The sequence below is a fragment of the Telmatherina bonti genome (genome assembly GCF_933228915.1).
Source record: "Telmatherina bonti genome assembly, chromosome: 16".
Classification (NCBI taxonomy): Eukaryota; Metazoa; Chordata; class Actinopteri; order Atheriniformes; family Telmatherinidae; genus Telmatherina; species Telmatherina bonti.
In genome coordinates, this window is record NC_136614.1 from 39,350,098 (window position 1) to 39,365,497 (window position 15,400).

At 44.8% G+C, this 15,400-nt stretch overlaps 1 protein-coding gene across 1 annotated transcript in view; it reads left to right on the plus strand.

Annotated features, from left to right (window-relative positions):
- LOC306767093 (gamma-aminobutyric acid receptor subunit rho-1-like) overlaps nt 1–12,391 on the plus strand; it is a gene marked incomplete at its 3' end in the record, with an annotated part of 63,813 nt that extends 51,422 nt beyond the window's left edge. The window contains exons 7-8 of the mRNA XM_079255005.1: nt 11,288–11,484; nt 12,104–12,391. Of these exons, the coding sequence (XP_079111131.1) occupies nt 11,288–11,484; nt 12,104–12,391 (485 nt within the window). The remainder of the gene's footprint in view (nt 1–11,287; nt 11,485–12,103) is intronic.
- Between the last annotated feature and the right edge of the window lie 3,009 nt (nt 12,392–15,400).

Below are 15,400 nucleotides of genomic sequence, written 5' to 3' on the forward strand. Positions count from 1 at the left end.
AAAGACGAAGCGGTTAAGGAGATCTCGTAACACGTCATTAACCAGGGCCTGAAACACGGCAGGAGCATTACATAGTCCAAACGGCATAACACGGTACTCAAAATGGCCCAAGGGTGTCCTAAACGCTGTTTTCCATTCGTCTCCCTCTTTTATCCTGACCAAGTGGTATGCGTTGCGAAGGTCGAGCTTCGTGAAGATTGTGGAGCCATGAAGGGAATTGAAAACTGACTCCAGTAGGGGTAAAGGGTACTTGTTTTTAACTGTGATTGCATTTAAGCCCCGGTAGTCAATACAAGGTCTAAGTGAGCCATCCTTCTTGGAGATAAAGAAGAATCCAGCTCCTAGGGGTGAAGAAGAGGGCTTAATTAATCCAGCTGCTAGGGAATCTGAGATGTACCCCTCCAAAGCCTCCATCTCAGGTCGGGATATGTTGTACAGTCGGCTGGTAGGCAGCGGGGCACCTGGGAGCAAATCAATGGTGCAATCGTAAGGTCGATGAGGTGGCAAAGCTAAGGCCTTGTCCTTGCTGAAAACCTCCATTAAATCGTTATATACTGTCGGTACTGCAGACAGGTCTGGGGCAACGGGTTGAAGACCAGAAACGGATGAGGTCGAGGGAATAGCCGACAGAAGACAGGTGGCATGACAAAAGGAGCTCCAATTGATAATTCTCCCAGTCCGCCAATCTAGGTGCGGGTTATGTAATGACAGCCAGGGGTGACCCAAGACCAGTGGAGACTTAGGTGATTCAACAATGAAGAAAGGTATGTATTCCTGGTGGTTGCCAGAGACTATCAGTCTAACGGGGATGGACTGTCGGGTTATGGACTAAAGATGGCTACCATCCAGAGCCTGTGCTGATACAGGGGAAGAAAGAGCCTCCAGACATAACCCAAGAGTGGTGGCCAAAGTCTCGTCCAGAAAATTGGCCTCAGCTCCAGAATCCACTAAGGCCTCAACAGAATGGGGGGTCTTATCTACGAACAAGGTTGCGGGGATAAGTGTCTTGGTGTGGGGGATCTCATTGGATGATGTGGTCGTCAGTACTCCCGCCGCTACTGACGACCCTGGTCTTTTGCCCGGTTGGGACATAGAGATATCCGGTGTCCAGATCTTCCGCAGTAATAGCAATCTCCAGAGTCCCTTCTCCTCTGCCGCTCCTCTGGGGAGAGGTGAGCCCTGCCCAGTTGCATGGGCTCCTCCGTAGGCGGGGTAGTGTGAGACAGAGGGGAGGAGTTCGATCCCGAGAGAGTGCCCGAGTCTTGGCTGGATCTGGATCGCCGTTCCCTATCCCTCTCCCGTAGCCGGTTATCTATTCGTATGGCAAGAGAAATTAGTTCGTCCAGCGAGCCCGGTGTGTCTCGGGTTGCCAACTCATCCTTTAGCCGACTGCTTAACCCGTTGGCGAAGATGTCTCGGAGAGCCACGTTGTTCCAGCCTGAATCAGCAGCTGCTGTCCTGAAATCAATCGCAAAGTCCGCTACACACCGATCTCCCTGACGGAGATTAAGGAGACGCTTGACTGATTCTCCGCCCCTTACTGGGTGATCAAAAACTTTTTTCATCTCCTCGACAAATGAGGAATAGGATGAGTGTCTAAAATCCTGCTGTTCATATGCCGCTTCCGCCCACGCCAGTGCCTTTCCTTCCAGCAGTCCAATTATATATGAAACCTTGGATCTATCGTTAGCATAGGTGAGTGGCTTCTGGTCAAAAACAATGGAGCATTGGAGGAGGAATCCCCTACATTTTCCCAAATCCCCAGCGTAGGGCTTGGGATCTGGGATGTGTGTCTCTCTTACTGTGACTGCTCGACCGGGTTGAAGCGCGGGGGCGTCGGGATCCGGCAGCTGGGAAGGTGCAGAAGGGATCAATCCAGCGACATGTGTGGTAAGTTGGGCCAGCTGAGAGAGTATGGTTTGGTAATTATGATCCAGAGTCATCATCAACTGCTCATGTCGAGCGAGGCGAGCATTCAGACCTGAGAGGGCTTGTTGTAGTGGGTCCGAGGCGACTTCCGGGTTTGAGTCCGCTGAATCCATTTGTGGCCAGATAGTTCTGTTAGGTTGACGTCAAGTGCGGGGGATTCATATGCGGACTCGGCTTGGAGTTTCAAACAATGCTTTATTTGCTTCCTTCTGATTTCGGTTTCTTTCCCAGGTGGATGCGGAAGATAGGTTAGTCGGCAGGCAGACAAGCGGGGAGGTAAACCTGGCGGACAGAGAGGCGGGCAGGCAGGGGGGCAGGCAGGCGGGCAGGCAGGCAGGCAGGCAAGCGGTAGGGCAGCAATCGGGCATGCAGGCAGGATCTCTGACGGGGAAAAAACACACAGGTTAACGATCAGGAAATCACACTGGGAAGAATCCTTCAGGCCGAGAGTTGTACCAAAGGCGTTCAACTGTCTGGCGATGAACAGCAGGCTGGGCAGATCTTAAGTAGTGCTGCTGCTGATTGCCAAGATGCCGATCAGGTGCTGATCCAGGTGCCAGGATGCCAGACACGCCCACCAGGGAACAGGATCACAACACCCCTGCATGTGATCTGGACACTTCTCCTCGTCAGGATACTCTGAAGGAGCTTCCTGAGAGGTAGGACACGAAGCAGGAGAGGACAGATCCAGAGATGCCGAGCTCAGCGAGAGTGGATAGGAGAATGTGTCAAAAGCAGCAGACAGGTCCAGAAGTATCAGGACCGAGGTTTGACCAGTGGATGTGGCAAGCTGGAGGGAATCGGTAACAGACAGGAGAGCAGTTTCAGTGGAATGGCTTTGCCTAAAGCCAGACTGATATGGCTCAAAAAGGTTTTCATCATGGAGGAACTGTGAGATTTGGCTGAAGACTGAACGCTCTAGTAGTTTAGATAAGAACGGCACCAGTGAGACCGGCCCGTAGTTTCCAACCTGGACTGGGTTGAGTGTGGGTTTCTTCAGCAGCGGGGTGACCCGAGCTTGCTGGAAGACAGAGGGAAAGACAGCGGATTCCAGAGAGGAGATGATAATATGGGTCACTGCAGCTTGATCGTAGGAGAAATGCTCTGCAGGATGTCGGTAGGGACCGGACCAAGTGCACAGGTAGTGGGTTTAGAGTTCTGTAGAAGCTTTAGGACTTCATTCTCATTCAGAGTGCAGAAGGAGCAAAATGAATCACCACTAGCTGGATGTGGTGGACTGAGCTGGTCAGGCTCAGAGAACTGATTACTGATGGTAGCAACCTTTTAGGTAAAACAGAATGCAAACACTTCTGGGGTCAGCATGGCGGGAGGCTGAGCAGGAGGTGGAGAGAGGAGAGAGATTTAAAGGCCATGAATTGCTGTCGAGTGTTAGGAGCATTGTGGATCTGGTTCTGATAGAAGTCTATCTTGGCAGCCTTTAGGCTGGATGTGAAGAGTGAGAGCTGAAGTCGGTACTCTGACAAGTCAGTGAGTTTATTGGATTTGCTCCACTTTCTTTCTGCTGGCCTGAGACCTGCTCTGTGACGTCTTAGGACCTCAGTGAGCCATGGACTGGGTGGGTTCTGTCTGGCTGGTTTAGACAGCAGAGGACAGAGTTTGGCCAGAGAGGAGCAGAGTGTTTCTGTAGCCTCAATAACAGACAGGAAGGAGGAGTGTGAATCTGAGGGGAGAGTAGAGTTAACCTCATCAGACAGTTGTGCGGCCTGAGTTTTGCCAGTGTGAATATTTAAGTCTCCATGACAACCAGCAGTGTCAATCATCAGGTATGTCAGAGAGTAACATGGCCATCTCAGAGATAAAGTCGTTCATATTGCCTCCTGGAGGGCCATATATGACCAGAATGTATGTATTGGTAGGTGCTGAAACCTTTATTTCATGATATTCAAGTGCCAAATAGGAAGCCATGGGACTCAGAGAGGTAAAGTTCCATTCTTTAGGAAGCAGGACGCCCGTTCCACCTCCTCGTCCAGCAGAGCGAGGTGTCTGGGTGAAATCTGCATTAAGGGAGAGGACAGCAGGAGTCGCTGTGTTTTCTGGACGGATCCAGGTCTCAGTCAGGACCAGGACCTGAACGTCTGAGACTGACATCAGAGAACTGATGAATTCTGTTTTGTTAACTGCGGACTGACAGTTCCAAAGACCGAAGGTGACAGAGCATGTGGATAGGGTGCAAGGCATTGGTCGTGAGAGGTTTAGAGGATTGCGTTGTCTGTGGGACACACGCCTTGGTCTGGTACCTATATCGGACGGGGATGGGTTGGTAAGACATGGTAATATGAGCTTAGCTGCGGCTGCTTGTGCCTTTGCTCGGTGGACTCGCGCAGGTAGACTCGCAGGTCTTTACCCTATAGTGGTCTGAATCCGACATGGGTTGACACAGTGACTGATGCTTCGTTGACGCGACAGCGCGCCTGGGAAGCTTAAGTACCTGAGGCTGACACAGCTTGAGTTCACTTAGTTTAATTGCGCAGCCGGCTGAAACCGCCTCTTTCTGTTGCCCATGTTATAACCCTGAATTAGGGTAGAAAGAATCACAGGAGTGATTGTTACTGCTTCCCTCATGCGGTGGGTTTATTGCAATGAGGAAACGGCGTGCAATCCCCCTAGTGGTAGGATGAACCAATCGATCCCAGAGCAACAGGATTTAAGTCTCTTTAGCCGCTCACCCGTGCATAATGGATTAGGTTGAACAAAGTAACAAAATTCTTATGAACAATGTATGAAAGAATTAATCTTTTAGCTTTATCTAACTCTTAACTGAAATGTTTTTACTACTCGTAACAAACCTTGTTGCTTCTTTTAAACTTTTTATCCCTTTTAAAATAAGTCACATTATGAATTCATTCTTAAACTGTGGTTATGGGAGAAAGGTAAGCCTATGTTATCAACCATCTCAACCATCACACCCCCAGCAGTTGAACAGGGAGTGTGACCCGCGTCACGGACTTGGACTCAACACGGAGCATTGCTGATAACTGATAATCTTTCTTGGGCTCCAAAGACTAATATTTCAGTTTTAATGTTTTATGTTTTTAATGTTTTTGTCAAAAATGACAGATTTTTTTCAATGAGAAAAATATTAAATATGATTTTTTTTTCCCAAAAATGTAATGCAAACTGGAATATTTGATATGAGGTTATTATAGCCTATAACTGATGAAAACATTGATCTTTAGGAATTTTTACTTTTTAACAGAAAAGGCAAACAAAAAAAACCCCCAAAAAATACTGACCTTTTCAGGTTAGGTACCAAAACAGTACCCATCATAAATGTGTTTAAAAAGTGTCAAATATATAAATTTTTCCACATCAAATCTCTTCAACAACTTTGGACCTGATCAGTTTTTTTTTTTGTTTTTTTTTGTTTACTGTTACATCTTTTATCTCTTATGTTAAGAACCCCAGGCCTTTCAATGAAAAAACACTAAAAAGACAATATGTCAATAAACTCATATTTTTATTTATAAACAGATTGCAAATAATCTTCATCCTGGCAACTGCATAGTTGGTCCAGGGGTCAAGACACAGAGGGAAAAAATGGCGTTTGTTCCTGAATGGGTGTGTAACAGGGTGCACCAGAAGCCCTTGATTATACAGATAAGTAGTTTTCTGAGCAGCAGCTGACAGTCAACAGGCCAGGTTCTGGTAAGTAAAATATAGCAAGTTTATTAAAAACAATAAAATGGGAGTCCAAGCAAAAAGAAGGGGAAGATTACTCTTTCACCAACACGCTTTAATCCATCCAGAGTAGTTCCACCCACTGCTTCTGATGACAGGTTTAGATAAACTGCAACCAAAAATAAAGTTAGTAAAGTAAGTAAGTAAATGTTTATTTATATAGGACCTTTCAAGATATAAATCACAAAGTGCTTGACAATAAAACACAAAAACTTATAACATCATAAAACACTAGAAAACATATGCCATGTAAAAAAGCCCCAGGACCGGATGGCTTCCCAGCAGAGTTCTATCAAGTATTCTGGACAACACTGGCCCCTACGTTTTTCAAAATGGTGACAGAAATAAAGGAAAATGGCTACTTACCCCGAAACATGAATTCTGCCAGCATAATTGTACTGTTAAAACCAGGCAAAGACTCCACACTTCCATCTAGCTACAGACCCATATCACTGATAAATGCAGACCTTAAAACAATCTGCAAAGCTTTAGCTGCAAGGTTAGAGAAAGTAACTCCACTCATTATACACCCTGATCAGACAGGCTTTATAAAAGGCAGATATTCCTCTGTTAACATGCGCAGGCTAATCAATATAATAGATTACTCTACCGTCAATAACCTGGAAACAACTATAGTTTCTCTGGATGCAGAGAAGGCTTTTGATAGAGTGAATTGGAAATTCTTACTAGCTACTCTAAATAGATTTGGCTTTGGACCTTCCTTTCTTGACTGGATCAAAATCTTCTACAGCTCCCCTAATGCGAGAGTCAGGACGAACGATCAAACCTCTCCAAGTTTTAATCTTCAAAGGTTGTCCACTCTCTCCCTCACTTTTTGCTGTATTTATTGAACCACTAGCTGCTGCAATTCGACAGAATCAAATTATAAAGGGCATCCAGTCCAAAAATATAATTCATAAAATAAGCCTTTATGCCGATGATATTTTACTATTCCTCCAAAACTCACAAACATCATTATCTGAAACAATCTCACTAATTAATAAATTCTCATCACTATCTGACTACTCTATTAATTGGTCTAAGAGCACAGTCCTACCAATTAACTGTAGGTTTCGAAATCCATCCAACATTAATTTACAATCAGGTAACATTAGATACTTAGGCATAAATATTCCCCCCAGGCTCTCAGAACTGATAAAATGTAATTACACTAACCTTCTTAAGACAATAGAAGATGATCTCACTCGCTGGAAGTCAGTCCCCATTTCACTTATGAGGAGAGTTGCTACGAATAAAAATTATGGTTCTACCCAAAATCAACAACCTGTTCTCCAAGATTCCTATGAAACCTCCCTCCACCTGGTTCAAATCACTAGAATCATACACTTCCCAATTTCTCTGGAAGAATAAACCACCCCGGATTAGTTTAAAAACCTTACAAAAACCTAAAGATCAGGGAGGCTTAGACTTGCCTAACTTTCAACATTATTTCTTAGCAAATAGGCTGCAATATATCTTAAAATGGCTTAAACCGAGTCCATTAGATGAACCATGGATAGACTTAGAACAAACATTCTGTGACAATGTGGAAATCTCTAATCTTCCATTCTTCAGCTTCAGTGTAAAAAAGTTGCTTCAAAAGCGTCAACATTAGCGCCTCTCTGACAGCTTGGTGGGAATTTCTTAAAGGAAACAATTCATCAATAATCCCATGTAAACTCACACCTATCTGGAACAACCCTGACATTCTTCTAAACAAAAATATGATCAACTTTAAACAATGGATTAATAAAGGAATTAATTATTTAGAGCACATTATCCATAACAGAAGAATTTAATCTTTTGACACTCTATCATCACAATATGGAATTAATAGTAGCAGATTTATAGAATATCAGCAACTCAAATCCATTATACTTAGGAAATTCCCCCTTCATCAAATAGACTTGGAACTTCCTCCCACAGTAGCAGAATTTATGGAACTTCGTAGCCCAAAGTTACTTTCAAAAATATACAGGTCGATGTCAAAAATAGATGATTGAAATTCCTTGCCAACTTCCAAATGGGAGGCAGACCTATCTATCAGGGGGCGCGTAGGAGGTGGGGGAAGGAGGGTGGCATGGGAGGGGGGGGCGGGGTAGGAGGGGGGTGGCAGCAGAGGAGGGGGTGGACGGGGTGGGGGGGGCGTGGGAGGGAGGGGGATGGTTGGGAATGGGGGGGGGTAGGAATAGGGTCCATGGCGGAGGGGCTCCTCCCGTCGGCAGCAGTCTTGGCGTTGCTGGTGGCGCCGGGCCCCGGACCTGGATGGATGTCTGGGTGGGGGCCGGGGACTCTCCGGCCCCTGGAGTGTTGGCGCTGGGCCGCCAGGGATGGGGGGACAACCGGGGTGCTGCCTCCTGCTCCACCTGGTGGGCTGGGACTTGCCCTTCAGCCCTGGGGGTGTCCCGGTGAGGTGGGGGCACCTACTGCGGCCAGCTGAGGAGTTGGTCGCCCAGGGGAGGAGTCCTTCTCCCCTGGTTGTGCCCCTCCCCATGCCCCCCTCCTCTTCCGCCACCCAACATCATACATACAGCATATAGGGCACGGTGGGGGGGTGAAGTCGGTGGTCCCGGGAACCCTAAGGGGCATTTTCCGATGGACCCCGGCGACCACCTGCCCCACTAAGTTTTAATTGCAACATAGACACCAATATACATTTAGGGTTTGGAGGGGACAGGCGCCTTGGCCATGGGGGGGGGGGGGGGGGGGGGGGGACAGGAGCTACAGCGGTGGCCCTTGCCCATCCCCTCCCATCGGGGTCTTTCTCCCCCCGATTTTACTCACAACTTAGACACTATTACAGTTACACAAGCAGCACACACACTTAACACACACACACACACACACACACACACACTCACATAAACAAGGGAATGCTGGGGAGGGGGGGTCTGGCTGTCTGGCAGCAGCTGGTTCCACCCCCCCACGGCCGCCCCTTTTTGTACTTGCACTACAACCACGACCCACCCATGCACACACCACAGAGGCGGGCGGGTGGGGGGGGGGCAGGGGTCTGCCTATGCCCCCTCTTCGTGGGGAGCACTCGGGATACGGGGGGCGGGCTTGGTGCTGGCCTGGGGGTTGGGGACGGGGCGCTGCGGGGGGCCCTCTGTCCTGGGTGATGCCTGGGCCGCATGAGGGGGGGGGCGGCAGGGTCTCTGGTTGGCTGCATAAGTGTGTGTGTGTGGGTGTGTGAATGTGGAGAGTTCAGGTCTGGGACCTGCTGTCTTCCGGCTCCAGCTGTCGCTGGGGGGGGGGGGGGTTGGGAGGGGGGGGGGGGGGTGGGAGTGTTGGGGACAGTAGGGCTTGGGAGGGAGAGGGATGGGGAGGGTGCTGGAGAGGGGGGATAGGAAGCAGCGGGAGGGTTGTGGGGAGGGGTTGTTGGGGGGAGGGTCTACGGATGTGTCCTTGTCCTTGGGGATCCCGCCCCTGGTATTGTGGTGGCGCCGGCCCGCGATGGTTTTGCTCTGGGTGGGCGGGGCCCGCTGGGTCTTGGCCGGGGCTCTGCCGGGGGGAACGGGTGGTCCTGGGGCCTGTGGGCTGCCGGCTCTCTGTGCGGCCCGCGCTTCAGCACCCGGCGTGCCGTCGCCCTGTGCTACCCGGTGCCCCTGCCTCGTGGCGCCTGCCTGGAGGCTTCCACTGCTCTGGGCTCGGGGGACGGAGGCTCTCTCTGCTTTGCCTGCCCGGGCTCTGTGCGCGGTGGGCTTGCCGGGCCCTGGGGGCCTTGGCTTCCTCCCCTACACCTCGGGTCGTGGTCGTGCTCCCCTACAAGCACTCAGCTGATCTTTGATTGCATGATCACAGGTTGAACACTCACACGTGCACGCCCACATGCGCTCATCCTCCCATCTGCTTCCTACTAAATGTTGCTGATGACTCTCTGTAGGTATGTTTAATAACGGTTGGTATTGTAATTGTTATTTTATTCATTCATTTACTTTTTTTACTTTTATTTTTCATTTTTTTGTCTGTTTTTGAATATTGTCACTATCCTACTTATGTCTTGTTGTATTTTTTCAGTACTTTATATTGTTTTGCAAATACTGTAACTTTAGCAGCTTAGACACGCCTTTCTTTTCTCTCTCTCTTTTTCCTCCTTTCATTTCCTCTTTTCTTTCCTCTTTACCTGCCAGGTCCAGCTCGGCCATATCAAGACTGACGATGATTGCAAAATGATAAAAGGAAAATAAATAAATAAATAAATAAATAAAACAAAATAATTATCATAATAAAAATATTCAGATTATCAAGGGCAGCTATATACATGAGATGTCTCCCTTGACAGAGCAAATCTGTCTGGCAAAAATATGGCACGCAGATTGTTCTGTATGCTGAGATGCTGGACAGGACAGATAAAAAAATAAATAAATAAAATAAAATAAAACACTAGAAAAAAACCCAATAAAACTAACTAAAAGCAAGATTTAAAAGATGTGTTTCTAGCTGCTTTTTAAAAGAGATCACTACCTCTGCAGATCTCAAGCTGAAAGGAAGAGGAGTTCCAAAGTGAAGGAGCCACTGCTGTGAAGCCATTGTCACCTTCAGTTTTAAAGCCGTGTTTGTGTAACAGCCAGCAGACCTTGGTCAGCAGATCACAGAGACCTGGTGGGAACATGTAAAAGGTCTCTAATGAAATAGAATCCCTGTAAAAGGTTCCTAATATAACCAGGTGCTTGGTCATTTAGGGCTCTCTAAGTTAGAAGCAGAATTTTAAAATGTACTGTGTGAATGAGGGGGACCCAGTGCAGGATTTTGCTGAATCAGAGCTGAATGAATGTGTTGAATGAACTGGCTTCCTATGTCACCTGACCCACATGAACTTTTTCTGTTCCCATCTCCACCACTTCTGGACCAGTGTCTATCATGCCTACTGTACTCAGAGTAAACGTGCCCTTAGATTACTGTGGTTGGGACTCTTGCTGATACAGCTAGTTCCTTGTGGATGGAAGATATCTGATTGTTGCTGGCACTCTGTTACATCAAAAGGTTGAACCTTCACAAAAATAAATGATAGTTTTTTGTCCTTGCTGGCCTGTAATTGAACTAAATAAATTCTCCTAAATGCCCCTTAATATCACTGGGATACAATGCTGTTTTTGAAGCTTGAGAAAATAAAATATACACTGAGGGGATGTTCACAGTTGTTTTGCTTTTCAAATGGCACCCCTCCATTTCCTACTTCAAAGGATCATGGGTATGTGTACTAATTGCTTCAAATTATTTACTACAAAATATTCTGTGTGAAGAATCATCTGAGCCGAACTGCAGGGAGGGTATGGTTGTGTTTTCTCATTAATTTGTCTCTACTCTCCTTTATCCCCCTGCTGCACATTTGTTTTAACATACATGTATATCAATATATGATGTACATTTGTGTATAAATAACAAAAAAGATATATGTTGTATTTTCTGTAAATTGAATTCTATTTGAAAAACAATAGCAATTTTTGGAAGTGGACATTTTTTTCCTTAATGACCCAAAACTATAGTAAATTTGACTGATGCCTGAGGGTTTATCTATCTGCTAGTATCTAATAGTACATGTATCTTGAACAAATAACAAAAACCTACAGCTTCTTGAGTAGAAAAAACACTCTAACCTTCATGTGTTTTCTTATGAGCACATTTTTCCACCTGCTCTGTACTTGTTCTGTTTCAGGGATAACAACGGTGCTCACCATGTCCACCATCATCACTGGAGTCAATGCCTCCATGCCTAGAGTCTCCTACATCAAAGCTGTGGACATTTACCTCTGGATTAGTTTTGTCTTTGTCTTCCTGTCAGTCATAGAATACGCTGCTGTCAACTACCTGTCAACTCTACAGGAACGCAAGGAGAGGAAACTGAGGGAGAAGGTTAGTACAGCCATCCATTTCTTGTCATCCCAAAGAAAGTGTGAGTTGTGGGTCTCACTCAGTCAATCTGGACTCATCAGACCTTTCTTCCAGCTCCAGTGTCCAGTCTTTCTGCTCTCCAGCAAAATTAAAGCTTTTTTTTTTCCAAGTTCTCCTCACTGATCAGTGGTTTTCTTCTGGTTCCACAGCTGTTCAGTCCCTTGAGTCCTTTCAAATTGTTCATCTATGGTTCCCTGTACCCTTACAGTTTTTAATAGTGAGTTGGACCGTTTTTAACCCAGGTGGGGATATTTTTTGGGCTAGGGTAGTGTGGGGGAGGTTTTTTTGTTAACATTAACAAACACATTCTCTACCACAGGGATCCCAAACCCTGGTCCTCAAGGACCAGTGTCCCGCAGGTTTTCCAAGTGGTCCTGCTGGAACAGACCTGACTCAGACAAGCTCTGCACATGTCTAATAAATACACATTGATTTGAAATAAGTGTGGTGCAGCAGGGACACTTGGAAAATCTGCAGGACATTGGTCCTCAAGAACCAGGGTTGGGGATCCCTCCCCTACCAGAAAAGATTATTACTGGATTTTTATGCCTTTATATTTGAACTTTCTGTCTCCTTGCAGCTGCCATGTACTTGTGGTATGGCTCATCTTGGAATGATGTCAGCCAGCTACAGTGAGGTTGATGTCAACACCACAGGAAACTACAGCATGCCAGAGGAGAATGGAGTAAGAAGGGAGAGGATGCTGGTGGATCTGGCTATGGAAACTGACCAAGTGACAGGCCATGTTGGATCCAGGGCCTACAGTAATGTCTGGATTGATACACATGCCATAGACAAGTACTCTAGGGTCATCTTTCCTGGCTCTTATATCCTGTTCAACATCATCTACTGGTCAATTTACTCTTAAAAGAGATGAGGCTCAAAGTAAATTGTGGTCTGAATAGTGACAATATCTGCCACCTTCACATATGCATTGGCAGGAAAGTGCTACAGGTGTTTTAAGGTTTCACATTTAAGCTTTGGTGACAGTTTGCTGATATCACTGTAGTTTTTCTGTGTTTAAATATTGGAACTTGAAGAACCTTCTTTTCAGTATTCAGATGGACACTATGATTGACGTATTTCAAATGCAAAAGATAAATATTCATTCATTATTGTTCAGAACTTCTTAAAATTTTTGTTTGCTTTTTGGGGTAATAACTTTTTACAGATTTAAAAGAAAAATGGTTTTGTTCTGTTTTGTAGTTTGTCCTCTAAGAAACATGCAGCAAAATTACAAGCTCAGACCTACATAAATGATTAGAAGCCTGATTGGCTGAAAACTACTATGTAATATTGAACAACGTTAGAAATTGAAATCAAGTGTATGTGCAAATAAACATTGAATAATTGTTTCCTGTTTTATTTCTGTGTTGTAACAATGCATATTGGTAATAAATTTCCTATCATTAGAAAGTTAATTTCTCTTTTAAATGGAGCCACTTTTGGAAGGGAAATGTATGTGTTGGATGAGCAGCAAAGCTGGATATGTGGATTTACCCACTAAGAACTAAATACTCTATAGTCATTTTGCAGATTTTATGTGTCCAAAATGACTTAGATGTGAAAAGTGATCAATTAATGTGTCTCTATGATGCACATTTCAGTCTAATTTATTTTGATATGCAAGTCCTGAAGGGCAAGAAATAATCAAGCATTTTTCACAAACACCTTCATTCATTTTGTATTGATCGCCTCAGATCAGCCTCTGCCAGAAACACGCCAACAGAGAAAGCTCCGCCCTCTGTCCTGCAGGCTGCATCTGATTGGTAAACTGCTAGGAGTAGTCATACTGAGCAGTGAAGGTGGGCGTGGCTTTCTTCTTGTAAACGTGCACATACAACTCCCCAGCAGTAAGAATTAAACAACACAAAAACACTCCTCGGGTTAATCGTGAAAACCTCATAAAAATAAAAACAATGGATCTAATAAAATCTGAAAATAAGACAATAAAGTGTGGCCTACTGAATATCAGATCCCTCCCAAATAAGTCTTTATTAGTCAATGACTTGATAGGTGATCACCACATTGATTTATTCTGTCTTACGGAAACCTGGTTACAGCAAGAGGATTGTGTTAGTATTAATGAAGCTACGCCAGCTAACTATTTAAACTTTCACATTCCTAGAACTACAGGCAGAGGAGGAGGTGTTGCAGCTATTTTTCAGTCAGAATTATTAATTAATCCTAAGCACAAAACTAACTATAAATCCTTTGAATTCCTGACATTAAATTTATCTCATCCAAAATGGAATTGAGAGAAACCGCTCCTTTTAGCATTAGTGTATCGCCCACCTGGACCTTACTCCGAGTTTCTGACCGAATTCTCTGATCTCTTGTCTGAGTTAGTGCTGACTACTGATAAGGTCATTGTACTAGGTGATTTTAATATTCATGTTGACCATGAAAACGATAGTTTAAACATTTCCTTTAGCTCTATTCTAAACTCAGTTGGGTTTTCACAAAATGTCAATGGAGCCACTCACTCTCATGGTCATACTCTTGATCTGGTTCTAACATCTGGTATTGAGACTGATAAGCTCAAAGTTTTTCCTCAAAACCCTGTCTTGTCCGATCACTTCTTATTAACCTTTGAATTCACTTTATTTGATTACTCACTGACCAAAAATAAATTCTACTATAGCAGATGTTTATCAGACAATAATATTACAAAATTTAAACAACCATTTGAATCAATTTTTTCCCCTCTACCATGTGTTAGCATGACTGAGAGTCCCCCTTTAAGCTTTACTCCTGCTCAGATTGATCAACATGCTGATACTATAACAGCTTCAATGCGTACAACCTTGGATAATGTTGCCCCCCTAAAGAAGAAGAAATTAGGTAAGATTATGAAGGCTCCCTGGTTTAATTCCCAGCTTCGAGCTCTAAAACAGGCATCAAGGCGTTTGGAAAACAGATGGCGTTCATCAGGACTAGAGGAGTCTCACTTAACCTGGAAAGAAAGTTTAATTGTATACAAAAAAGCCTTACGTACGGCAAGAACAGCTTATTATTCATCATTGATAGAGGAAAACAAAAACAACCCTCGGTTTCTTTTCAGCACTGTAGCCAGGCTTACTAGGAGCCGGAGCGCTGTGGAGCCATGTATTCCTTTCTCACTTAGCTGGGATGATTTCATGTATTTTTTCAGGAATAAAGTTGATACTATTAGAGATCAAATTCACAATACTCTTCCTTCTACCTATAATGTTGAGCCTGTTGTGGTCTCCGAAGCATCCTTAGAACCAGAATCTGACTTGTGTCTAAATAGTTTCTGTCCTGTCCAACCCTCTGAATTAACTAAAATAATAGCTTCATCTAAACCATCCACCTGTATCTTAGACCCTCTCCCAACGAGCCTCTTTAAGGACATTTTCCCTTTAATTAATACATCACTACTAAATCTTATCAATATGTCTTTAGTGACAGGAGCTGTACCACAATCATTTAAAACTGCTGTAATCAATCCTTTACTTAAAAAGCAATCTCTGGATCCAGAGGTGATAGCAAATTATAGACCTATATCTAACCTCCCGTTTATGTCCAAAATTCTGGAGAAAATAGTTTCAGCTCAGCTACATGCCCACCTGAGCAGAAATAATTTATGCGAGGAGTTTCAGTCAGGATTTAGAGCTCATCATAGCACTGAGACAGCATTGGTGAAAGTTACTAATGACCTTCTTATGGCCTCAGACAAAGGACTTGTGTCCGTACTTATCTTGCTTGATCTTAGTGCTGCATTTGATACAGTCGATCATAACATTCTGTTACAAAGACTAGAACAGGTGGTTGGAATTACAGGTACAGCGTTAAGCTGGTTTAAATCATATTTATCTGATAGACTTCAGTTCGTTCATGTAAATGACAAGTCCCC